This window comes from Eurosta solidaginis, chromosome 1 (genome assembly GCF_040869045.1).
Source record: "Eurosta solidaginis isolate ZX-2024a chromosome 1, ASM4086904v1, whole genome shotgun sequence".
Taxonomy (NCBI): Eukaryota; Metazoa; Arthropoda; class Insecta; order Diptera; family Tephritidae; genus Eurosta; species Eurosta solidaginis.
Window position 1 is genome coordinate 387,247,321 of NC_090319.1, and position 26,352 is coordinate 387,273,672.

The 26,352-nt window shown below is 36.2% G+C and overlaps 2 protein-coding genes across 6 annotated transcripts in view; one reads left to right on the plus strand and one right to left on the minus strand.

The window, feature by feature from the left end:
- Positions 1–977: 977 nt before the first annotated feature.
- On the plus strand, positions 978–6,340 carry LOC137238432 (cilia- and flagella-associated protein 36). Of its 2 annotated transcripts, XM_067763402.1 has the most exons (6): positions 978–987; positions 2,844–3,164; positions 3,486–3,685; positions 4,067–4,236; positions 5,271–5,424; positions 5,488–6,340. In XM_067763402.1, exons 2-6 carry the CDS (start codon positions 2,987–2,989, stop codon positions 5,806–5,808), a joined length of 1,023 nt encoding a protein of 340 aa, XP_067619503.1. In that variant the 5' UTR covers positions 978–987; positions 2,844–2,986; the 3' UTR covers positions 5,809–6,340. The 2 variants fall into 2 exon arrangements, with proteins under 2 accessions (XP_067619503.1, XP_067619504.1); XM_067763403.1 differs by lacking the exons at positions 978–987; positions 2,844–3,164 and adding an exon at positions 2,727–2,801.
- Positions 6,341–11,722: 5,382 nt separating this feature from the next.
- The window catches only part of f-cup (flyers-cup), a 48,284-nt gene continuing 33,654 nt past the window's right edge, over positions 11,723–26,352 (minus strand). For 3 of the 4 annotated variants that reach the window (XM_067763407.1, XM_067763408.1, XM_067763410.1), the window contains 9 exons: positions 20,971–21,158; positions 18,878–19,081; positions 18,430–18,553; positions 17,878–18,050; positions 15,554–16,002; positions 14,943–15,086; positions 13,416–13,604; positions 12,567–12,758; positions 11,723–12,493 (listed from right to left, as the gene is read on the minus strand). In XM_067763407.1, the coding sequence (XP_067619508.1) occupies positions 12,385–12,493; positions 12,567–12,758; positions 13,416–13,604; positions 14,943–15,086; positions 15,554–16,002; positions 17,878–18,050; positions 18,430–18,553; positions 18,878–19,081; positions 20,971–21,158 (1,772 nt within the window). In that variant the 3' untranslated portion in view covers positions 11,723–12,384. The other variant, XM_067763409.1, reaches the window with a different exon arrangement.

Below are 26,352 nucleotides of genomic sequence, written 5' to 3' on the forward strand. Positions count from 1 at the left end.
AGATACGTGTCTCTTGTGATTCCAGTTGGGATGCCATATATGTCTTTTGCTCTTCCAGTTGTGATGACATATTTGTGGATATTTGTGACGACATTTCTGAAATGCGCGTTTCTTGTATCTCCAATTGTGATGCCATATATGTCTTCTGTTCTTCCAGTTGGGATGCAATTTGCGACGACATTGATTCTATGCATGTGAACGTAGTCTTACCTGTCGGCTGTTGTCGGATATCAAAAATCTCGAAAAACTAAAATTTTGTATTACATCCGTTTACAATAAAACGGGCGATATAACGAACAGTGGAGTCATATGGCTGAGTGGATAGAAGCATTCGGCTTCTGCAGTTTTTTGGTTAGAAATTGGCTGAGACTATCCGCATATTCGAATATCAGGATATCCATACGGATATCCGTTGACACGGATAAAATCGGCTTGAATATCCGGTTAATATTCGTTGTAAAGCTATCCGAATTTATGAAGATACGGGTTAATAGCCGTATTTTTGGACATCCAGTGAAAGCAACAAATTGATGTACCATATATGTTTATTTAACATTAATAACAATAAATTCGTGGGACATTTAAATAAATTAACAACGTTGTTTCACAATATAAACACGGGCATTCTTACTTTCACTTGTTTGTAAAATTGTAGCTTCTTAATTTTTGACGTTAATTTAATCTACAAATATATTTTGTGAATAATTTTTCGATGTTTGCTGAGTTCAATTCTGATATGCAGATATTCAACTTATATATTCCAGTATCCGGACATACGGATATCCGGATTTCCCATTTATGCATCCGGATATCCGGATAGCCGGATTTTTTGCTTAGCTATCCGGTTAATCGAATATCCGCTTCATCCGGATAGTTGAAAAATCCGGATGCAGTTCACAGCCCTATTTCTAACATATACATTTGAATGCCTTAGTTGTCGGTTGTGAGTTTATGTGTGGTTAAGTTCCGCTACTCGGCTAAGACGAAGTGAGAATGGCAATATCCCGGTTAAAAAATAACAAGGATATTGGTAACGACGGACTATCCGTCAAATTGTTCAAAAACGGAGGCTAAGAGTTCGTAAATCCAACTCATATGCAGAATATGGTCGGACGAGCGCATGCCACAGGGGCCTGTTTCAAATAAGTTACATGAGTGCAAATGTCGCTTTTCTAAAAAATAACATGTGAGAAAATTATTGCAGACTTTTCTGTTTCATAGATACCTGATAGACACGATTACGATAAAAGTTGAAAAATCGACAATTGTTGGGCAAAGATGTTGACCATTGTCAGGACATTGACAGGATGTTCAATATGGCTACATTTTAGCGTTTTGACAGGGTGTTCAACAGTGTTGCCAGGTTAGCCTTTTTATTTACCTTTTTGTTTGCCTTTAGCCTCGAAGTTTTGGGTTTAGCTTCGTGACTTTTTCCTAGCCTATTTTTAATAATTTCTAAAATAAAATAATTTCAATAGTTCCTGTGAACACCTAATACCTAATAATATGAGTTCTCTAAAAAAGATTAATTCTTTTTCTGCTGAAAATTCGTTGAAAGTTTCAAAGCCAGATGTATTTTCTTACTTTGAAAAAGAGGAGTATAGTTATTCTTCAAGTCAAATAGCATTAATAGAGCTGCAGTGGCGAAAACTTATAACAATACAATGGAAAAATGTACACTCCACCATGGAATTTTGGTCGGAAGTACGAGAACATAAAAATGCATTAAACGAACCTCCTTTTTTAGAACTTGTCGAAATCATATTTAGTTTTTTAGTATTACCACTCAGTAACGCGGAGGTTGAAAGAATTTTTAGTGGCATGAAAATTCTGAAAACTAAATTAGGGAACAAACTAAAAATTAAAATGCTTAATGCGCTGCTTAACATTAGATGCTCGTTAAAACGCTTATCTAAATGTTGTAAGGATTTTGAAATTATCAATGATCTCATATTTATGGTAAATAGCCAAACTTTATACGCAGACTTAAGCTCTTCTGATTCTTCAGACGGGGAATATTTTATATAAATAATTAGTTTGTAATATTTTTTTATGTATATACATATATGCAATCATTTAAAGTAATTCCATGTGCTAGTCAAGGAAAATGTGCCTGATATGTTTTGAAACAAGAAGTTATGTTTAAGTTATGTTTATAAGTTTTTATTTACAAATGTGTAAACTAAAATATAAAAAAAAATTTTATGAATTAACAAAAAAAATTTCTGGCTGTTTTTTAGCTTCCTTTTTTTCTAAATTTAGCTTTTTCTAACCTTTTTTTTTGCCAATCTAGCTTCTTGTTTTGTCATCACCTGGCAACACTGGTGTTCAATAAGGCGGCGCATAGGGCCGGCTATCTTCAGGGGGTGATAGAAAGAGATACAGAATGAGACAGCGATAGACAATAACTAATCAGGTGATCCATTCTATTTGTAATTTTGACGTCTATGCAGAAGTTATCACACTTGTCTTATCCACAATGATGCTGACGATTGTCGTTCTGACAAAATTGGCGTGACATATGAAAGCAAACTTTGCAAACTTGTTTGCAAGATATTGAATATAAATTAGTTTTTAAAATGATTTTTGGTAATTTTTTAACCCGATATAGGCAATTTTGTTACTTTTTTGATGAAATTTTACATAGAAAAAGTTAAGCGAGAATTAATGATGCGGTTAAATGCACTTCATTACCATTCACGATGTGGTAGTTCTTATTTGAGACCAGTTTATACCGCTGGTTATACATTTTATTCTATACGCTCGAACAATGTAGCACAAGTGTTAATTTTCCTCCAAAGGTACATGCAAGCTTTTATATATGTAAATATATCTTTTAATAGGTCGTATGGCACTCTGCCATGAAATGTGCTAGCACAGGCAAAATTTCCGACAAATCGTTGTCCTGACAACCATTTTTTCAGGAACTAAATATGACCACAACAAATGTACATTCGGTCAGTATGGCTATCGTAGGGACTTTAGTATGAAATCACAGTCATACACATTTACGAAGGCTTTCAGTTTAAGTGCAGATTTTAATCGCTTGCAAAGTTTCATTATGAGTACGGAAGACTCATGGGTATTGGATTCTTTGGTGTGCTTTTTGCATGGACCAGTTTGGAATGCGCCACTGCAAACATTTATCGAGGAAAAGTCTTTGGGTACGTTGGAGATTTTCAAAATAGTCTATTCTAGCTAGTGCCCACGGGCAATAGAAACGATTTTCGTGGATTGAGTTTTTATATCGTGTGGGATGGCTGGAAAGCAAACTTTTGTGTTTATGGACTAAAATATTTTATTTGGGAAATTTCCAACCGCACGAATTAGCTGTAAAAATTATTTTCGCCTATTTGGAAGCGCCTCACAATCATTTACTCAACAAAAAATATATAAAACCCATCGATAATAATAAGAAAAATCGACGATTATGTACTGTAGTCGGGTGCTATTTAGTTTGTTTTTTACTTTTAATGTTGTTGCAGTTTTTGATCCAAATATGCAACCCGATGAGAAGAGTTCCGATATTGTGGCAATACACAATGAATATAAAAATTTAGTCGATTTTATGTTGGGAAGTTTTATGGAGGAAATGCAAATTACGCCAGAACAATTTGAGACTGCATGCATGGAGGGCCGGAATCCCGACAATCATTTGCACTTTCATCAAGGACTATTTCAGCAGGTTCGGTGCATGGGACTTTGGGCATCTAAGGAGCGGTTTGGCAGACATCTTTTGATAATTTGTCGAATATATCCTCGTATTGCGAGTGTCAATCGATTATTTGTCGATTCCATCTTATCCATTTAATTTTGTTGCTATGCAAGTAACGCCAAATCCTTGGACGATTATCTCATGCGAAGCAGATTTTGAAATTTTTTTGAAATTTTTTTGATTTACATATATAGTACAATTTTTATCCATCATAAAAATAATCGAGTATTGCTCAGCGGTCGATACTCGCAATAGGTGGCATATTTTCGGTCAGCGTTGACCGAAGATGGTGAAAACGGCCCTTAATATTTCTTCAAAGCAGACTCGATTATATTTGTTACACTTTTATAGATTTGGGCTGCCAATGATATAAAAATGTTTATACGGATGATGACTCAAAGGAATGTGGAGTTGCAGCTACAAGCATTGGATCTGATAGAGAAAAATCAATTGACTTTGTTGCAGGAGAACGAATTGGTTGACAATGTGAGCCCCACTGGCAGCAGCATTGGACATCCGAGGTTAGTCGGTTATCGGTTAAAAGACGCACGTTTTATACCCAGCTGTACTTGTGCACAGGGTATTACAACTTTAAACGCATTGTAATGGTATAAGTGATAGCATAGGGGTGCTTTACGTTGTTTTGGATGAGTTATCGGTTTGTTATACATTTTTTATCTGCGAGGGCTAGACGACCGATATAATCTCCATTTCAAATTCGTTATTTTTCGAAAACATCGATGTTTTTTTGATAAAAAGTGGATAAACTTGCGATAACGTTTCTATAATAAACCGGCTGCCCTCTAACACCTTCCCAAAACGTCCTAAAACAATCCCGACGAAATCCAAAATAATCCCGAAATGATCTGAAAACAATACCACAGTGATCCCAACATTACTAAAACAAAATCTCGAAATTATTCCAAAATTATTCCCGAACCATCCAGCAATAATTTCAAAAGGTCATGCAACTAGCCCAAAAATATACAATCGGGGCGTGGTATGATTTTTCTGGTTGAGATTTTGAGGATTAATTGCATACAGAACGTTAAATTTACATTATGTTAGTTCTAACTAAACTGCAGAGATATTTAAAATCCCCGAAATCAGTTTAAAAAAACCCTAGGCAACCCAACGCGCCTACTGTAAAACTTCTGTATGTTGGTCAAGAGTTTTTGACGGTTTCGGCTCGTTATAAACTTTCACATACCAAAATTAGAAGTATCGAAAAAGATTTTTAGTAAACCATGTTATCCATTTGGGATCTTATTTTGTAAGGGAAATACGATTCAAATGTTGTACATTGCGTATACTTGTTCAAATCTACAAGAAATTTCTTTCAAATCGAGCTACATAAGAATGCCTCTCTTAGTCCGTCCGTCCATGCGTTAGCACGAAAGTTGAGATACCTTTACCAAATTTAGTACAGAAATTTGTTTGGATCTAATAAAAACTTCCGAGGGGTTTTGTGCTTGCATAAGCTAAATTCTTGCTAAAAACTCGTTTCTAACTAAAACTTAATTTCCAAAACCGAATGTCTAATTTATCGATTCAGCGAAAAATATGATGAAGTCGAAGATTTCATAGCCAAATCCGTGGAAAAAGAGCTGGATAGTCCCGTTGCGGCTGTAACTCCTGAACTGGAAAATGCAGAAACAAGCGTGAGGGATAAATTTGAGCGTTTAAATTTATTTTTTGACAATCAAAGGGTAAGCAAACACGATATACACATATTTATCTCTCCCCATTTATCATCTATTGGCTTCTCATAGATTAATCCAGAGGATATTGTAACGCGACAAGAGTATCTACGTCAGCAACGTGATAAAATTATTGAAATAAAGAAAAAAACACGCGCCAAGCAGCTACTCGATACGGTGCAGCACCGAAATGATACTGAAGGATCAACATCTACCGGACGTCCTTCATCGGCACGAGTAGCTCAGAAATTATTAGAAAATGGTGGAAAATCGACTGAATTACTGGAAAAAGTGAATGCAGTTGAAGACATTGATGGGCAACCTAGCTCGGCATTACAGTTACGTAGGACTCTGGCTAAACGTTTGCGAGCCGAAGTAGTTGAGCGCCAGTAGATAGATCTACACCTCAGTCAAAAGTTGTAATAAAAAAAAACTTATTCACCTTTTGATGCAACAAATACTTGAATAAACATGGCTTAAACTGAAGTGAAAGCTCATTTTTATATTGACGTCTGAGTGGAACATGCTGCCAGTTTGAAAGTCTTATCTCAGAAAAATCTTATCTCAGCCAACATCATTTCCAAATATCACCATTTTTTTGCTTCTTTTTTATTTAGTAATAAAAACAAAAACTTTATTGAATTGCATAACGACAGGGATATAAATCGATTTCGAAAATGCTTCCCAAAAAACTGGAAAACTTATAATTTAAATATGTATGTACATCGAAAATTTCCAAAATTTTATTTAGAATTTCCGAGGATGCGGTTTTTTGAGTCGATTGATTTGACGCTATTTACACAAAAAAATGTTGTGTTGCTGATTATCGGCAACTTCTCTTTTCCATGCGACAATTTGACACTTTTTTAAGTTTTTTTTTTTTTAATTTTTATTTATTTATCGAAAATTTGAAAACTTATTATGAAATATGAGAAATATAATTATATTTATAAAAATCATTATAAAAAACTTACAAAAACACAGAATTTGACTACGTATGAACAGCAAGTCGCCGAGCACAATAACTCGGTGCTCGTCCGCTTTTCTCGCCCCCTCTTTTTAGCAAATAAAGAGTTCGAGCACCAAAACTATTTTTGTATATACAGTGACGTTTAGTCTGACAAGTCCGAAATCTTTCCAAAATCGCACCAATTTTTAGCATTTTTTTCCGAAGGGTGTTTAAGACTTTTTTCATATATGGGTAGATCCTTAAAATGGTCAACCAGAAGTGAAAAAAATGTTTTCCGATCGCAAAATCGCGATAGAAAATAGATGCCTTCATATGTCTTATACTTCAAATAATTACGATTTTACTGTTTTTTCTTTAGACTGCCCAAAAAATACATATTTGTCAAAAGTGCGTTCTCTTATGCAGTATTGTGTTTTTATTTAATTTGTTTACTAATTCCATTAATTCAATACTAAATGTCTCTCTTTAATATTTGTTCTATTATTGAAATCTATTTTAGCTCTTCGATATTCTCTTATGACAATACTTACAACTCAGCCGTATAACTGTTAATCACGCATTAACGCTAAGCGTCCAGTATGTAACGTCCATAACGAAAATTTCCAATTTTTTGTCCAAAAAAAAGTGGTGCGTTGAAAAATACAGCGAAGTCATTTCTTAAGCAAGTTGCATTAAAGTTAGAAGAAAAACAAATCGAAATTCGTAAAAAGTTATTAGTCAATTCCTTTTCCTTTCGTAACTTTTGTAACGTCCGAACGGTAAGTCGCTCGCTGAAAAATTAAGGACAAGCAGCTACAATCGTCAAAGAACTTTTCAAGAGAGAAAAAAAACAGAAAAAGGTATAGTAGTTGCGCCGTACAGCTGTAAACAAACTTTAGGAAAGGCTCTTAAAAAAGTAGAGAGCCTTGCCGCAAGATATCAATAGGAAGCGTAAAATAATTGATGTCCTTTATAAAAAGTATGTACGCAAGAGCATAGCTGATTGTAACTACACAGAAGAAGAAAATGAAGATGAGGACGTTAAAACAATACATAACTTTTTTGGTCGTGATGACATTTCAGTTCAAATGGCGGGTCGAAAAAATACACTCTTGAAGCATATCAATTATTTAAAACAGAATTTGTTCATACAAGTATATCTCGAACAAAATTTTACGACAATAGACCAAAAACCGTGCTTATGAGTAGGGACAAGCCCCATAATATGTGTGTCTGAAAATATCATGCGAACTTTGCTTTTATGTGGGAAGCTGTGACCAATAAAATCCCATTATTTCCTTCTAAGTTTATGACTTTTTAAAAAAGGTCTGTTGCGATATCAATAATGAGATGTGTATGTTAAATCAATGTAAAGATTGCGAATACAACATAACATCAACTTTAGTTCCTTTACGTTTCTTAAATGAACTGAATGAAACTATAAAATGGAAGCATTGGCGGACTGTCGACAATCGGATGCTTTTAAGTGTATCTGAAGAGCTAATGAAAGAGCTCATTTTTGAAATATAGTCCCAGTTACCTGCTTTCAAGCTGCATACATTTATTAAGCGCACTCAACAAACTTATTTTGAAAACTTAAAAATGAATCTTAAGCCCAGGGAACTTGTTATTCAAATTGATTTTGCTGAAAACTATAGAATTAAAGTACAAAACGAAGTCCAGTCTGCTCATTTTAGCTACACACAAGTAACATTCTTCACATGCGTAGCATGGATCGATGGTCAGGCTTACTCAGTTGCTATTGTAAGTGATAAATTTTTTGCTGAAGTTATCAAAAACTTACAGCAAAGATATGACATTTCAAAAATGTTTGTATTTTCGGATGGTTGCATCAGTCAATTTATTTTTTTATTTATTTACTTGTATGTCTAATATACAGCAGACACTTAAGAATATAGTACAACTAATGTAAATTAGGTATTACTTAAAAAATAGGTTTTTAGTTTGAACTGTATAACCGATTTGGTATACGTTAAATCTAAATCCAGAAAATTTGAGAAATAGTTGTAATCAGAAATAATTCTATACAAGGGAGCGTTGGCGCTATAGACTGTTATGTTAAGTCCAACACGAAAAACAACAAAATTCCGTAAATTTCTGCCGGGCACATTAAAGTTAACTAGCTGAAGTAAGGAAGGACAATCTATCCTGCCAGAGACAAGATCAATAATAAATGTAACCGATAACAGCGTTCTCCTATCGGATAACGATACCAAACTAATTAATCGACAACGAGCAACGTGCGACGGAATCCGTTCAGTAAAGTTAAGAGAGCGTAAAGCAAAACGAACAGACTTGCAAGTATTCAGCCGAAGAAGCAACATCGTGTTTTTTTTAGAAATGTCCGCGTAATAAGTACATATTCGTTTTATGTAGTAGTGTCGTGTAAAAAAAATATGTTTTGTGTTAGATAAAAGAATTATGTTTTAGATATTTAAATAAACTTTCGTTTATTAATAAAAAATTTTTTGTAATTATGTGAAAGATTAAACTCAAATTTATTTTGCTAATATCATAATCGTATGATATAATGGAGAAATAAGCGTTTAAATCATGATATAACGGAGCAACATAACTGTAAAATGAATATTAGTGGTTGACTAACAAAATTAACAAAATAGAAAATTTAATTATGTGAAATATTAAAATCAAATTTACTCTAAAGCTACTATCATAATTGAATGTAAAATGAAGATGCAGAGGTAAAATTATCATAAATACAAGAAAAGCGGTAAAATTATCATAATTTCATGATATAACGGAGCTACAAAACTGTAAAATGAAAATTTTTTGGATGACTAACGGAGCAATCAAAATGGAAGAAAAATAAATTAAGTGATTAATAGATATGCAACAATTAATACAATACGTAAAAGAAGTACATTATAAAAATTATTAATCGACATAAATAATGACACCAGCTAGTATTTAATAAATCAAAAGGACATTAGTAATCACAAACATGAATTGATATACATATGGATACATGCACATGCATTATACTTATTTTAACAAAAAATTAAATTAACATGTGACTATATAATCTAAAATTACCAAACTTAAAATCTATGATACGATGAAAATTAAAGGAAAAATTAAGGACTTAACTAAATTTTGGAGACACTGTGAATAATGGAAAGTTAAACAAAAATATTGACACTGCAACATAACTTATGAATACAAAATTTATTTTAACTTCCCAGTCTTTGCATGAAGCAAAATGGTTAATTAAAAGACCTTATATCTATGGAAAATATAAACAAATTAAATTGGACAAAAATACAAATAAATATTATTTCTATGATCATATTTGTATGATAAAATGGAGTGACAAAGCGGTAAAATTATCATAAGTTCATGATATAACGGAGTTACAAAACTGTAAAATGAGAATTATTGGAATGAATATAAATTTATGAAAATACGATACCTGATATGACGAATATACATCTACAAAAATAAGTCTACAATTGAAATTACAATTAAAAATTTAATAATCTACATAAAGAAAACAAGTCATCACTGGGAATTACCCAAAAGAAATGATAGTACCGACATAAAAATATAATTCATGAAGATTTACAAATCTTGATAAAGCACATGGCAAAAAGTCATATATTTAATAAGTACAAGGAAAAAATTTGTGCTACGGGTTTGTATTGTGCGACATATGTTAGCTGCTTATGCACGTCTAAATGTTGCAAGTATATTACCTTTATACGTTTGTTAACCTGGCGATTTAAGAGGCAATTTAAAAGTCCTCTTGCCATTTATTGGAATTGAAAGATTCAATTTCCAAAACAGGAAAAAAAAGAAGCAAAACGAACAAAGTTGGACTTTCTCCAGACGATTTATATGGACTGAATGGTATGGTCTCCAAATGATAGCTGCGTATTCCAGTTTGGAACGGACAAGGGCCGAGTACAAAAGCTTATAGGTATATGGGTCTGAAAAATTAGAAGAGTGGCGTTTCACAAAGGCAAGTGTTCCAAAAGAATTTGTAATTATGTAGTTTAAATGAGTAGTAAAATTTAGTTTACTATCAAAATACACGCCAAAATCTTTAATTTCATTAACCTCAGAAAGGCACGAGTCCGCCAACCAATAGGAAGTATTCAAAGGCTTGACCATTTTAGAGTAAGTTACTTTGAAACACTTGTTAATATTTATATAAAGCCTGTTCATAGAGCAATAATCTAAGAATTTATTAAGTTCACTTTGAAAATAAGTTTATCTTAAGAACCATCCCTCACTTTGCTCAACGCTTCAATACGAAATTTTTTCAATTGAACTTTTTTGCCACATCACATGGCAAAGGAGCGGTGGATGGAATTGGAGCTGTCGTGAAACGCAAAGTCTGGGAACTTACCAGAACACAAGACATAGTCTTGAGCAATGCTAAAGATTTTGACGATTGTGCAAAATCAAACATCACTGGAATTGAAATAATTTATATTTCTTAGTTAAAATAAATGAAGAAACAAAAGACTTAGACGGAATAGGGAATTATGTAAAAAATATAAATAACTTGATGTCTTACCACACTTTTACTTACTCTCATAAGAATCATATAGAAGCTGCTATAACATCGAAGTCAAAACCAATAAATATTTATATCTGATAGCACAATTTCTATGTTCAACTAATTTTGCTATAAAATAAACCCGTTTTCTTATATCTTCATACTATTTATTTTTGATTTAATTTATAATTTACATTGGAGGAACATATTTGTAACGTCCGTAACGTAACGTCCCAACTTATTTGTGCCATGATTACAAGGTCAATTCAAACCGTAGACTGTTTTGATAATGACTTTCGCTTACTTAATTTTTTCACTTCCAAATCAATTCGCACGAATTAGATGAGTTAGAGGAGAACATAAATGTTAGTTCCAATTTGAGTAACGTCCGAACACTAGTTTGGATGCCAAAAAAATTCTTAACACCACATACTTACAGTTATAACACTTTTTCTATGTAAGTACTATCTCACAGTATTACTTCTACCCTAAGACACATATACTTTTTTGCTGTAGTGCAATCTAAAAATCCCTCATAAATTTTTTCACAATTCATGAATAAAGCATCCTTAGGCCCATATGCAGTATGGCAAGTTAACTTTTTAACTCAGAGTTCGGCTGACAGGAAGGCTAAACTCATACATTTTTGACAAACTTTTTAAATGTACTCCACGTTAAAAAGATAACTTGCCGTTTTCAAGACGGCCTTAAGAAACAGATTTTATAAAAAACAATGCGAATTCAGAAAGCGGAAAATGCTCAGATTATTTGCTACTGCTTTTTAACTCGTAAGTTCAAGAACTTTAATAAAATAATTTATTATTTAAAGGCTTTGGTTTTTATTATAGTTGGCGTTACAGCTTTCCGAATAATTGCTTTGTATTTAACAATGTAGACATTTAAAATTATTGTAAAATTTTTATATTCTAAAATGATGTTTAACAAAAGTATATTCATTGCTTAATTTAGCTGATAGTTTAGAGCGACAAATAATTGTTTCTATCACATATCGTTTAGTGCTAATTTTGTGTATTACATTTATTTTGATATTTCTTTAATTTTAATAAAGCTGAGTTTTCAAAAACAAATTGTTGCACGTATATGACTAGTTTAGTAGATTATTAGTGGCAATTAAAAAATAAATGTGGTCGCATCCCAAAAGAAACGGTAAATTCCTAATGCTAAACATATACATACAAGCATCGTACATACATCATATTTGTATGCAAATTGCGGTTTCTGTACTCACAAATAAAATTCCGAAACTAAATTAACCCAACTGCTTTTAAATGTGCCAATGCAACACACAAAGCGGTTGAGTTTTTTTATTTTTAAATAAAATATAAGAAAAAGTCTGAAAATTCTCGCGACTATAAAATTGTTAAAGACATTTCTCATTTCTTTACCAAAAACTTGCAAAGTTATGCTATGTTAAAAGTAAAACAGAAAAAATAAAAAACAAAAATTACAGCATAATTTATTTAACAGGTATACGATCACGCAGGTATGACATAATAGCATCCGTGCCCTTGGCTAGTATTTGATGTCGTGGCTGCCGGAAGGGATTACCAATCAGCTCGAGTGTACTGCGATACAAAGAAGTGAATTTAGATTTAAAGAAATTGATTAGAAAGCAAATGATAGTATTTTTGAACTTACACAAGTTGTGTTAAATTACCAAGAACGGGTGGCACTTGTTCAATGTTGTTATTGCGCAAATCTAGGATAGATAACCGTTTAAGTGCACCCAATCCATCTGGTGTGGCATCTATATGATTGATACGATTATCGCTGGCTAATAGGATTTCAAGACTTTTTGTTTGATAAAGACAGCTTGGTATGTGATCAAAACTATGAGAGAAATGAGAAATTTACAAACGATATTTAATAGCTAGACGTTTCCCCATTATTCATTAAGCATCGACTGTTGAGTGAAATATCAATCTCGGCTACCGTTCGAAAAGCCATCTACCTCAAAAAACTTTTGGAAAGCGCCATATTTCAGAATTTGTTTCAAAAACGACATATTTGAGCATAAATTCTGAAGAGATTTAAGTGGTTGATAAGCGCAATACAAAGCTTTATAGTTGGTGACCCCTGACATCTTCATGGAACTAGGTGGTGGGGGCTTTATGGGCTATATGCTTGTTTTGAGTATAGTAAATCATTCCCGAGTTAGCCGGGCTCGTACCTCATTCAACAAATGACCATCAACATCGATAACACTCCCCAAACCCTTGTGGTAATAAGATCACAATGCTATAATACCGCAACATTTTTCTCAAATAGGGGCTATGGTAATGTAAATTCTATGTTATAGGAAAATTTTGAGATTGGGCGTTTTCGAACAGCGATATATGGTGGTATACCACTCAGCTGTTGATCTAGTTTTTTACGGCATTGGCAATGAAAAAAAAGTTGATGAGAACTTTCTCAGAAAACTTCTTTAAATCACATATGTATTAACTTTTAATCGAAATCCGAACAGTTTTTATTATTAACACTTACCGATTATTGCATATGTTCAACTCCCGTAGCGTATTCAGAACACCCAGTTCTTTCGGCAGATCGGACAGTTGATTGCATGACAAATTGAGCAAAGTAAGGCGCGTAAATTGAGACAAAAATGCTGGCACTTTAGTTAGCTGATTCTTGGCAAACACCAACTCACTAGCACAGCCCTTGAGAAGTTGAAGCCTGTGAGAAAAAGTAATAAATGCGATGAAGAAATTTCGTTACACGCAAAGATTGCAAAAAACTGTTATTGGCCATCTACATAAGAACACCAATACACAGACTAATACAGACAGATAAATGGATTGATTGTTATTTTTTTGAGTTGTACTAGCTTCTTAAAGATTGTGAAGGTCCTCTCCGAGCAATTCGAAACCAAACGAAGCTTCAGACAAGGCGACATATTTTATTGCGACTTCCTTAACCCAATACTGGAGCAGATAATTCTAGAGGCGGAACTAAACTCTGATGCCACAATCTCTATACATGGGTCCAATTGCTGGCGTATGCTGATCATATTGATATAATTAGCTTGAACAAACTCGACGTGAGCTCTACTTATCTGGATTAGATAGAGGCAAAATTAAGTGGGCCTTGCGGTAAATTGGACAAGACGGAGAGCTTACTGTCAACTAAGAAAGATTCGGAGCATGCGCGCCTTGGTAGGCACATTAACGGATATAAATTCAAGACTGTGAAGAACTGTGTCTATCTGGGACCAAGTATTAGAGAAGAACTCTTACCAACAACTGTTACTTTGGACTGAGTAAGCAATTGAAAAGTAAAGTCCTCTCCCGTCGAACAATAATCACGCTCTACATGTCGCTTATCATACCAGTCTTGATATGTGGCTCGGAATTATGGACGGTGTCAGGAGAAGATGATATTACAATTGGAGTATTCGAGAGAAACTTTTCTTTCAAAGATTTATGGTCCTGTACGTGATACCGACAGCAAGTATTTAAGAAGGTATAATGATGAGCTTTACGCAGATAAAAATTTAGTGGAGCGATTAAAAGCCCAAACGCTTCGCTGGCTGGGTCATGTAATGCGATTCGAAGTAGTGTGGTTTTGAAGAGGCAGGTGGAGGAAGACTTTATCTCCCTTGGTGCTCCCAATTGGCGTCCGTCATCGTAAAATAGCTGGATTGACTTCATGCGAAACCGCTTAGGCGGTTAAACACCAAATAATGATTATGATGATAACTTGTACTTTGTTAGCTTTGTTTGTTGACAAAACTGCATACTCAAAAAATTAAGAAAAATCCGAATAAAAGGTTCGAAAATTTCTCGCATTTTCGAAAACGTTTTTGAGGTTGGTTTACATAGTTTAAGTTGCAAAGTTCATAAATATATTAGATACAAAACTCATATGTATATAATGTTTGTAAGCAATAAACAAAAACTAAAAATAAAAAACTCCAGAAATAGTATTATCTTTAGAGTGAAAAATAAAACTCGAGTAATGTAAGTATCTGTAATAAGTATGTATAATATCTGTGTACAAATTTCTTGTACTTACGATTCAGGCAATGTTTCCAAACGATTTTTAGATAAATCAACGCAACTAACATGCTCCTCCGATGCCGTTTGGAATACCTCATCAGGAACTGTTGATAGATATTGCATTGTCACATTAAGTGTGTGTGTATTTCTCATTTTGTATCTGAAATTTTAAGCACGTATTCGATTACCGTTAGTCCAATCGGAAGCATGTATGTAATTAAAGAATATTCTGCGAATAAAAATTACAGCCACCACGGCCATAAGGATCTTGGTATGGTATTGGCTGTTGATATATTGGATAATGTGGATCGTAGGTTGACGTTGATGTGCCATAACAGTTATTATATGCGCTAAATGGATTATTAATATATTTCGATATATCCATTTTCATATATTGATATCCATTGCAGTTGAAGGCAAATTGTTGCATTGTATGCATTGCTTGTATTTGTTCTTGTGCTTGTCCACCTGTTTGATCCATAATATTCTGATGTCCATAATTCACGTTTGGATTAAGTCTATATGAAGGGGAAAGGAGGGGATGGGCACACTCAATCACACACACACACACAAACATACATATCAAATATTCACAAAACTTCACTAAATAAAAAAAAATACACTCACTTATCGGGAAATATTGCATCCTCATCATAGCCGCCAGCTGGACGACGTGGGCTATTCAAACCATCTGCACCCATGTTATGCGCACTATTGGGTATAAATGAAGTTGCCGAAGATGTCGATGATAAAGAATTTGTGTCACCTTGATAAAGATGTTGTTTTTCGACAGCGGCGCGCGCACGTTCACGCAATGTTCGTAGAATACGCGTCGTACCACACTGCAATATATCGCGTCGTATGGATTTAATCGGATTGCCGTCGATTTGCAGGCTAACCAAATGTGCCAAGGAGGCCAACGACAATGGCAGATTACTTATTGAATTATTTGTAAAATCAAGCCGTATTAGATTCTTTAACAGCGAAATTTCATCCGGGATTTTCGTAATTTTGTTATCGCGTAAGTCGAGAATTTTCAAATGTGGCAAGTTTGAGCAAAAACTCTCGGGTAAATTCTATAAAACAAATTAAAAAAAAAATTATAAAGTTTTTTTGAGTAGATAATGGGTCAATCAATTTTAAAGTTGCCTTTAATAGGGGTTACTCAAGATGCGTCTGATTCGAGCCATCTGTATACGAAGAAAAGTATCACAAAAAGGCCGTATGAGACATCCGCAAAAAGTCACCACTTTACTATGCCAACAATTACCCGATGAGCCCCGTTCTCAAAGACAAATACCCTCAATACACAGCAACCTCCCGAGGAAGATGGGTGTCACTCTAGCTCAGCTTCATTCTGGATTCTGTAATAGGCTAAACTCTCACATATCTAAAATCAATCCCAACATATCCAATGTATGTACCGCTTGTAAGTGTCCCTACGTGGCACCAATCATATTTTAAATTGCAATGTGGAACCAACGTCTCTAACACTCTTATGTTTTTGTTTCAACCCTGTTGAAACAGCAAGTTTCATCGGACTCCCGTTAGAAGATATTGATGACAATTTTTAGAGTGATCGCACCTATTGGATGGGGCACAGCACTGTTATAACAACAACTGTAAGATTCTTCTGGCCTACGCAGCTGTTATCTCTTGGTCTCCAAATAGTTTGGGTGCATATAATAAGCGAAGATGATGAAAAGATAGAAGTACTGCCAAAATACATCAGGCTTAAGACAGTCTAAGATGCTGTTTGGGTGTTATACACCACATCTCTACAATGCCACTGAAATAATAATTTGAGAATCCTAATAGGTATTATTCGGCGCACTTGCAGAACTGCAAGTTGTCTTTTTAACTCAAAGTTAACCTTAAGATACGTGTCGGGAAAAAAATAAATAGTTGGCACGATTTACACCAGAGGAGATTTAAGCCGAGTTTCCTTTCCAATTATCGTTGGGCTCCTGTTAAATTTTTTCCTTCAAATTGGCGGGAAGGGACATACATGTTTTAAGTCGCCTCTGAACGGCAGCTGCAAATTAGATGAATTTTCACTGAGAAACTTTTTATGGCAGAAATACACTCGGAGTGTTTGCTTACCGCTGTTCCGGGCGAGCCCGTTTCAAAAAACTTGATAGCCATGTTCGTCCATGCTTGTACGCTAGCTCCCTCACAAATTTGATTTACCTTTATCATTTGTCGTAACCGATTGAATGGTCCACCCCAATTAAAACTGCAAGTTTCCTTGGACAATAGAGGATATTGATGACAATTAGTGATCGCTCGCGCCTATTGGATGGGGCGAAGCACTGCTATAACAACAACAACCACTAAAGCATATAGTATCATACAACCGATTATTCAAATACAATTTTTAGCGGTTTAGGAGGCGGCAGGTATGCCTGTCGTAAAAAGCGACTAAAATACCAAATTGATTTAAGGGGCTGTGTAGTGCAACCCAGTTGTCAATCTCACCTACCTGTGGCGAATCCTGTTTCTTTAGCTGCCGAGGCTCTGGCGACCCCAAGTTCCTCATGGATCTAGGAGGTGGGAAGGTCGGATGGCCTAGAAAGTTCCATGTGGTTGTTGTTACTGTAGTGATAAGGACACTCTCCGAAGGCCTTGGGGAGTGTTATCGATGTTGATGGTTCTTTGCCGGATGTAGATCCGGCACGTTGCTGTAACAAGCACCATAAAGGTACTAGCTCGACCATCTCGGGAACGATTTTACTAATTTGTCCCTTATTTTAACAGCTACTAACTTTTTGTGTATTAGAATACTCGTAGCCATGCCAAATTTTCCAAAGAAACTTCTGCTTTTTCAGATAGTAGAATAAGCACAATTTATCCTTCATTTTAACAGCTATAAAGTTTAAATTTAATGGGATGCTTACAGATAGAAATTGTTTTTTTTTTTTAAATACATAACTAATACAAAGTGTGCTCACCGCCACCAAATTATTGGCAACATATAGCTCCTGCAAACTCTGACATCCCTCAAAATTTGGCAGATGCGTAATATCATTATGTTGCAGGTACAGGCACAACATCTTCCTTAGACTGCCCATGTCCTCTGGTAGGGCAACCAAATCATTGTGATTCAGATCCAATTTTTGCAAAGCTTAAATTGTAATTAAAAACATTTATTAATACTCAATTAAATAAGTAGTGGGTAAGTTAAAAAATCGCACACCTAGATCAAAACAGCGAACTACTAAAAAACCAGTAATATTCAGAAAATGCGAAAAACTGGCTGCCTTCCCCATATACGCAGAATCAATTTTTTATTTTTTACAAAATATATTCTCGCTGATTAGTGAATGTGCTAGTAAATCGAGTATACATTTCGGTAGGTATTAAATTGGGGAGCCCGGAGGCTTGGCTATATTCAAGATTTTTGAATAAACTACCCATTGATCCAGGTGTACGATAAGTATGCGTTATAACGACTCAAAGGAATGTGGGTATTTTAATTTATATTAACCTACAAATAAACTTACAACGCATATTCACTAGGTCGGTTGGCAGATCTTTAATGTGATTATAAGAGAGTAAAAGCTCAGAAACGCGCACCAGGAAACCAATACCGTTCGGCAGCGCCGTAAGGGAATTATGTGAAGCATCCTTTTAGTGATATAAAATTGTTAAACCATATACCAAAAGCCATAAGCATGTGTAATATTTTTTGCATTGTTATTGCTTACATTATACATAAATATGTGAACGTATTAAGGTATTAAAGTATGTATAAGATAGTTGATTTGTTATTAAATTGTACATATTAATATAGCGCACATTTCATACATACTAAAACTATATACTTGAGGTTTAAAGAAAAGATTTATCATAGCTACATTTTAAATGAAAAAATATACTCCTTACCGTCAGTAATTATAAAAGGTTAAAATCAAAAATTATAATTATCTATTTAAATTGTTTCATTCATACCAAATACTCCAACATATGCAAATCACTTAGAGCTGGATGCAGTTCCTCGAATTCATTGTACGATAAGTTCAAGTAACGTAACTCAGGTAACGAATAAAAATCAACAGGTAACTCTCTCAATTTGTTGCGACTCAAATTAACACGCACTAATTTTTCCAATCTGCATATTTCTCTAGGAAGGCTGGTTAATAAATTGTCATGGAGCTAAATAAAGAGGTTTAAAAAAATTTTTATTAGAAAATATTATTATTTTTATTTATATATTTATAAAAGCTTATACCTCCTGCGAAGACAGTCACCTTGTAGCGGTGCAGGGGCTTACGCCGATCGCATTCGATACTAATTGGTCAGATGGGAGCGGGGCAACCGCGCTCACCTGACAGATGTGGTCGAATGCGATCGGTAACCAGGAACTGTCACCTCCTAATCCAGGGTGTCATGCGTCACCGTGCCCATTGGACTGGTTTGCAGCCAGGAGGTCCACAACACCGGCTGTATTATAACGGCGCCTCCCCAACACCGGGCCACCTTGGGGAGTAACCATGGCCTTACCATGTCAAGGGGCTCTGCCGCGGCGGACCAACCCAGTTCCCCAAACTAAAGCAGAGACAACAACGCTTGCCATGTCAAGCAAGTTGTCGTAAGGAAAAGATGATGAACAACAACAACAAAAAAACCAACAACAACAATAACAATAAAAGCACAACAAAAAAAACGGGCTCCAGGAAGAGCAGCGGGCAGAGAAGCAGCAGGCCACGCACGTACTCCAGGCAATTCCTGGAAAGCCTCACGAGAGAGGAGGCAATGCTCTTCTTAGAGCATCAGAGGGACGAATCTCCCTCCACTAGCACTGGAGTATACAGGGAACCGGCTCTCAAAACCGCGAACCCAAGGGCAACACCAAAACCCAAGGAGAGCAGCGCGGGCCCGAAGAGCACTCCAATCAGGAAGCAGAGGAACCCGCGATCCCCAGTGGACCCCTATCCACTGGTGAGCAGCGCGGGCAAGTCAAACAAGGTGAGCAGAAGGCGGCGGAAGGAAACAAACCCGCGATCCATGGAGGGCCCAGTACCTCCATTGCGCAGCGCGGGCCGAAAGAGAAAACAAAAGAGTTAACTGCAAGAGAGCGAGAAAAGCTGACAAAGAGAGGCTACGACGGTGCATCCAAGCACGAAAACCACCACCCTAGCAGTCCCTCTAGAGGGACGAGTAAGTCTAGGCGTTCACCGTCGGAGCATGACTCTAGTAGCAGCTCACAGAGCACCTATGAAAGGTCCCAGGAAGGGAAAAATACAGAGCGGAACCCGGAGGAGTGGAAGCGGCCTAACAGAAGGCACAACAGAGGCAGGCAACCTGCACTTCCACCACGGGGCAGTCCAGGAGCGCTGGATGACAAGAGACGATTTGGACTAAGTGACGGACGGACGGACATGGCTCAATCAAATTTTTTTTCGATACTGATGATTTTGATATATATTCCTTTATACCTGTACAACCAACCGTTATCCAATCAAAGTTATAATACCCTGTGTACAAGTACAGCTGGGTATAAAAATAGAAAGTAGCTGGATTTGAAGATTTAATAGTTAAAGTAGCAAACTACTTTAACTGAAAATAATATTAATTTCACACAGAGGGCTAATAAAATAATTAGTCTAGTTTTTTACATTAAAGCCGTTATTGTACTCAACCTTCCATACAAAATACTGAATTCTTAATTATCTTAATATTGCTTTGTGCTTCGAATTTTATTGTCAACAATATAACAGTGATAAAGAAATTATTTAGGAAAATTTATGAAAATAGAAATGTACATTGTTTTTTTTTAGCAAAGGATAATTAGGCTTTGTAAAACAAGGGGAACATTTCTGGTCAGGTGAAACATCTATGAATTGTTGCGCATGCATTTTATTAAATTTTTTTAACGTTAAATTTTGTTTTAGGCTATTCGTTAATAACGCAAGACGCCCTGTGTGAAAAGGAAAAATTAATTGTATCATTAAACAAAATTTAATGCCATTAAGTTTGTCTGTGAAATTTGTATAAAAACTTGTTTGAAACAAAGGTAACAAGCAAAAAGAAATTATACTCACAGTTAAAGTAGTCAGTGAATCGAGATTCTCAATTTTTGGCGATAAATGTGTTAGAGCATTTGAACTCAGGTCTAAATTCGTTATAGGCATTTGATTCCACCAAGCATCCTCTTCCTTCACCGAAAGCTGTTCCAATGATGTTGGCAGATCTTTATCCGTTTCATTTATTTGGTAAATTTGTTCAGGCACTAGAAGAAAAGTTTTGTTTATATTTTTATGAGACACATTTTTTCATTAGATCTAAAGCTGCTAATTTGTCCCGCGTAATGAGGCATCAGGATATTGAGTAATGGCCCGATTACCTAAATAGCAAAATAACTAGAAAAAAAACTATAAATATATGTCTAGTAGAAGCATACAAATCTGGTGCGGGTTATTAGGGTACAGGGATATCTAACTAGAATATTTTGTGACTTAGACTTGGCGGTGTGGTGGTAGCGTGCTCCGCCTAACACACCGAAGGTACTGGGTTCAAGTCCAGAGTGTATTTCTGCCATGAAAAACTGCCGTTCCGAGTTGGCATAAAACATTTAGGTCCCGACACGCCAATTGCAGAAAAAAGTAATAAGGAGCACGACGCAAATTGGAAGATATGCTCGGCCTAAATCTCCTCGAAGGTAACTTGTGACAAGTATTTATATCTTTTTTGTGTATTTTAGACTTTTGTCAAAATATTTCAGAAACATTTCAAGACTCAAGTAAGTTTCGATAACTGACGCTAATTGTGAGATGCAAGGGAGATCAAGTCTTCCTCCACCCGTCTCTCTCTCTCAACTCATAGGAGACCTCCCCTTCTTTTGCTTATAAATACGGGTGTCGATAGGAATAATTTCTAAGCTGGAGCGTCTTCGTATATTCGCATAACATCACCTAGCAAGCAAAGCCTCTGGACTTTTATTCGTTGCATTATGTTCATACCAGCTTAAGATCATTACTATGCCTTCTTCGGTACTCGCCTTCGGCATCACATACGGTATCAGAATTTGTATCTCGAGTACTTGAATGGTCGTCCGATCGACATTCGACACCGTTCATGAATCCGAGTAGGTTGGATATATAGAGCGTAACTTTTGTACGTCGGGAGATGATTTTACTTTTGAATTTCCTACTCGGTTCAAAGTATATTTTCTTGGCAAGAGTTTTTATGCGCTGGATTTACTGGTTGACATTGTTGGCCGCCAACTGAAAAATGGTGAAAGCCGCCATTATCATTACCAAAGCAATCTGCAGCGAGCTAGAAGCTTAACGTCATTAGCGGGGCCGGACTCGTACTCTACTTCTTCTTCTTGTAGTTGTGCTTCGCTTCATCCAATTAGTGCGATCATACAGTTTCAATACAGTGGAATCAAAGAGATATGGGTGTTAGGGCGTTGATTCCACTTTGCAGTTGAAGACATTTATTGCCGCAGGACTTTGCCGACTCATTGATGCGGCTTAAACCATGATTTCTTCATTGTGCTTGCGGAGATAACTCCTTATGTCCCTGGGAGGCGGGCTCTCTTAAATCAGATGTCTGTAGGACGCCCTGGTTTCTGAGTATTTAACAGAGACCACCTGTTCAGCATTTCGTTTTTCTCCTCGCACTCAAGCCGTTCGGCTTCATGTTTATTTATCTTCTCGTCCACATACCGCGCGTTTCTGCGCTACATTCCTCATCGCACTACGAGTTTTTGCGGTCTTCCTGGAAGCCTATGGTGTCCGCAGAAACGGTATATATTGAGAGAGGAATTATGTAACACCGCTCGACAGTAACGTCCGGTCGAAGATTGCTCTCAGTAATCAGTTATGCGAGCCAACTGAAGTAATCATCTGCTGGCAGTTTCTCCAAGGCAAACTATCCTTGAGCCAATGCATGTATTTTCTGCGCTGCACAGAAGCGTTTGCGTATCCAATCAGATATTCGCATGTCGCAGCGCAGGGACATACATATCGCACACTAACTACAAAAGAGTCACAACTTAAAAAAATGTAAATGTTCAGGAGAGAAGAAAAACGGTTTATGTGAAAACGTCTGTAATGTTATACTGAAATCCAGTTTTCAAAGAAGGATACCTTCATTACAAAATGAATTGACGAAATTTTGTTGTAATTATTTGTTTACGGACAAAATATATAGCAATTTTGAATTATGACTATTTCTAAGAAAACTTACTACTCGTACATTCACAATTATTTCACCAAAAAAGGCATATTTCACAATAATACAAGCAACTTTACTCACTATTTACGTATAAAAAGACACAATTTTAATTAATACACAACAAAGTTAAAAGTTTTCTGCAACAAGATAGTCAGAATTTAAAATAATACACTTTATGCGTAAAAAAACTGTTCACTTGTTCTTAAGCACATTGACACAAATAAAAATAGTACTCTTTAGTTGATAGAGCGCAAGCGATGCAATCAACACCAAAACTGGCATAACGGTAATTTTCCAGTTAAAGAAGAAAATAATGACAACGAAATTTAAGGGGCAGTTAGAGATGTGTGCTGTGAATTGGTTTATGGAAAAAATCGATTTTGAAAAATTTTAAGCTGTGAATCGTTTGTAGTTAGTGTGCGAAAAAAAAAAAATCCTGTCGCCTATTTGGGAGCCGAGTAGCCGGCAGGTGGGCGTCTCTTCTCCATGTAAGGAGCGGCCTGCTTCGAGCAATCTGTGAACTCATCACTCGCTGATTGAAATTTAAATAATATTCTAGCATGGATCAAAACGATAACGGAACCTATTCTCCACGGGGTAACCAGCATTTGCGACACAATCCCTCTGCTTCGGCAGCTGGCACATCGGATGTGGAGGTGCCAAATTCACGCTTTAATATTAGGATGAATGAAACTGAAACGACCGACCAAGATCATATTCCTGAAAGTAACCAACATCACAGAATCGGCATGAAGCATAAAACACAAATATGTACATGGAATGTACGAACTCTCTATGAGAGTGGTAAGCTTGAACAGCTACGGAGGGAAATGCAGCGATACAAAATAGACATATTAGCCATACAAGAGTGCAGATGGACAGGATATGGCCGAATAAATGACCAAGGAACAACGTTCCTATACTCGGGCCGAAATGAAGGAGAGAGTCACACCAGCGGCGTAGGTTTTTTAATAACAAGTACAATAGCGAAAATTATCATTGAATGGGTGCCGATAAGCCCCAGAATTATTATACTTAAACTCCGCACTAGAGCAAGGAAACTAGTCATCATCAATGTTTATGGACCAACAGAAAGCCAAAATGACGAAATCAAAAACGAATTTTTCGATACGCTCAACACCTGCGTAAATTCACACGTTAATCAAGGGGACATATGTGTTATTCTGGGCGACTTTAATGCTAAAGTTGGATCTGACAATGATGGTCTAGATATATACATGGGTAAACACAGCCCTGGTACCCGGAATGACAATGGTAGTAGGCTTATAGAATTTTGTTGTGAAAACGGTCTGGTGATCGGTGGAAGCTTATGCCCACATAAATTAGTCCACAAAACAACATGGACGTCTCCGGATCAACGCACTAATAACCAAATTGATTACGTACTAATAAACAGCAGATGGAGGTCATCCTTGCTAGATGTGCGCGTTAAAAGAGGAGCAGATATTGGTAGCGATCACTACCTTGTAGCTGGTAGTTTCAGATTTAAGGTAGCCGCAGTACAGAAAAACCTTCAAAAAATGAGCAAGAAAATTGATATTGAGAAACAAAAGCATGAAGAATATCAAAATGCCTTTAATGCCGCAGTACGCGAACGTGTTGAACAGGTAAACATGAGTGGTAGTACAGGTGACAGGCTAGACTCCGTTAATAATATCTACCAAGAAGTTGGTAGCAGTATCCTTGGACACAAAAACAAAGCAAAGTATGGCTAACAAATAATACGTGGACTCTTATTGAACAGCGGCGGAAAATTATAGAATCGCTTCTCAGACTACAGGTTTACGCCGATCACTTTATCGGCGGCGGCGCGCCGGCGTACGCCGGTGTTCTTACTTTAAAAGCTTGATTTTTCTATTTAAAAAAATAATATTTAGGAAAGTTTTTGTTTATATGTATTTAAGGAAATCAAAGTGTTGGCCATTACGGAAAGATCCGGGGTTTTTGCATCAAAATCTCGCAGACCGTTCAAAAATTTTCAGGAGTAGCTCCTTGCGAAGGGATTGTCCCTCGTCCGCATGCTCCAGAGAGGCTTCGAACCTAACCCCGGTCTTTGGAATTGGTACTACTGCGTCTGCTGAAAAGAAATAGAGATACATAAAATAGTTACACTTTTGCCTGTATATCTCGTGCAAAGCGTAGTTTCACCTAGGGTTAACTCTTAATAATCGTCGCGAACACAATTTCTTTAAATCATTTGTCGCTCCTTGGCGGTCACGCATAAAGGCGACTTAGGGTTGCTATGAATGGTCTATTAATACTCATGACTATCGTGGCACAGGGCGCCTCCAGTTTTTTCGGCTGTTTTTAAGAGCTAAAATTTCCGATGTGCGAACAGTAGGAATCCCTACCACCAGTCGCTACCACGCCTCCTGAGCCTCACACCATATGCCAGTACAGAAGCTATACGACTGCGACTTCGAACTCATACCTTCGTCGACGTCACTTTCCTAGAAGCTATAGGTGTAGCTCCGAAGACTTTCCAACGGATGCTTTTGTTGCGCTATGCTGCCGAGCTACACTTTGAAACGTTAGGGAGTGACTATTCGGCCAAAGATGCCGCCCTCGAAATCATAAGCAGTCTAAGTGGATGTCATTGGGTCATGGGTGAAAATCCGTATAATCCTCGGCGCATCTACATAATTAAAATTTTACAAGGACCCTGGATAAAATTTTTAAAATGTAGATCAAAGATTGCAGACATTTGTGTTCACAACATTGATTTCAATAGTCTTCGTTAAATCAAATTTAGAATGAAAGTCGACGGATTTTAAGTTGAAAGTTGTTAACTACGGTTTTCCGGCCTTACGATATAGGAGCTCATTATGGATGACCGCGTAGCTTCAGTTTTCAGACAAGTTCAACTGTCCACTACGTTATGGTAGTATCACACACGGTCATTAGTTCCACTGTCTTGGGAAAGCTTTTGCTTCACCACTTTGAGTGTTCTTGCGAAGGACAAAGCCTCACCTGGTAGATATATGTACCTACGTATTCACAATTTTAAAAGGAGCCGTAACATGTAGGTGATATTTAAACTTGGTTGATAGGCTATAATCAATGTGATTCACTCCAAGGAACTAGTTTTGGATAGGGCCGCCAACTTTAGAAAATGTCAAACCGGGAGACTTGGGTGTTGAAGGATGAAGTGTGAAAATCAAAATTAACATTTCAGACGCTATTGTATAGTTTCGCAAATAAACAACAGATGTTTGAATGTA

Excerpts from the sequence above, each read along its gene's own strand:
- LOC137238432 (XM_067763402.1), top strand. The coding sequence starts at position 2,987 with ATGAAATCACAGTCATACACATTTACGAAGGCTTTCAGTTTAAGTGCA. Across the intron at positions 3,686-4,066 it reads ATCAAGGACTATTTCAGCAG|ATTTGGGCTGCCAATGATAT; the intron begins GTTCGGTGCATG and ends ACACTTTTATAG. Across the intron at positions 4,237-5,270 it reads AGCAGCATTGGACATCCGAG|CGAAAAATATGATGAAGTCG; the intron begins GTTAGTCGGTTA and ends TTATCGATTCAG.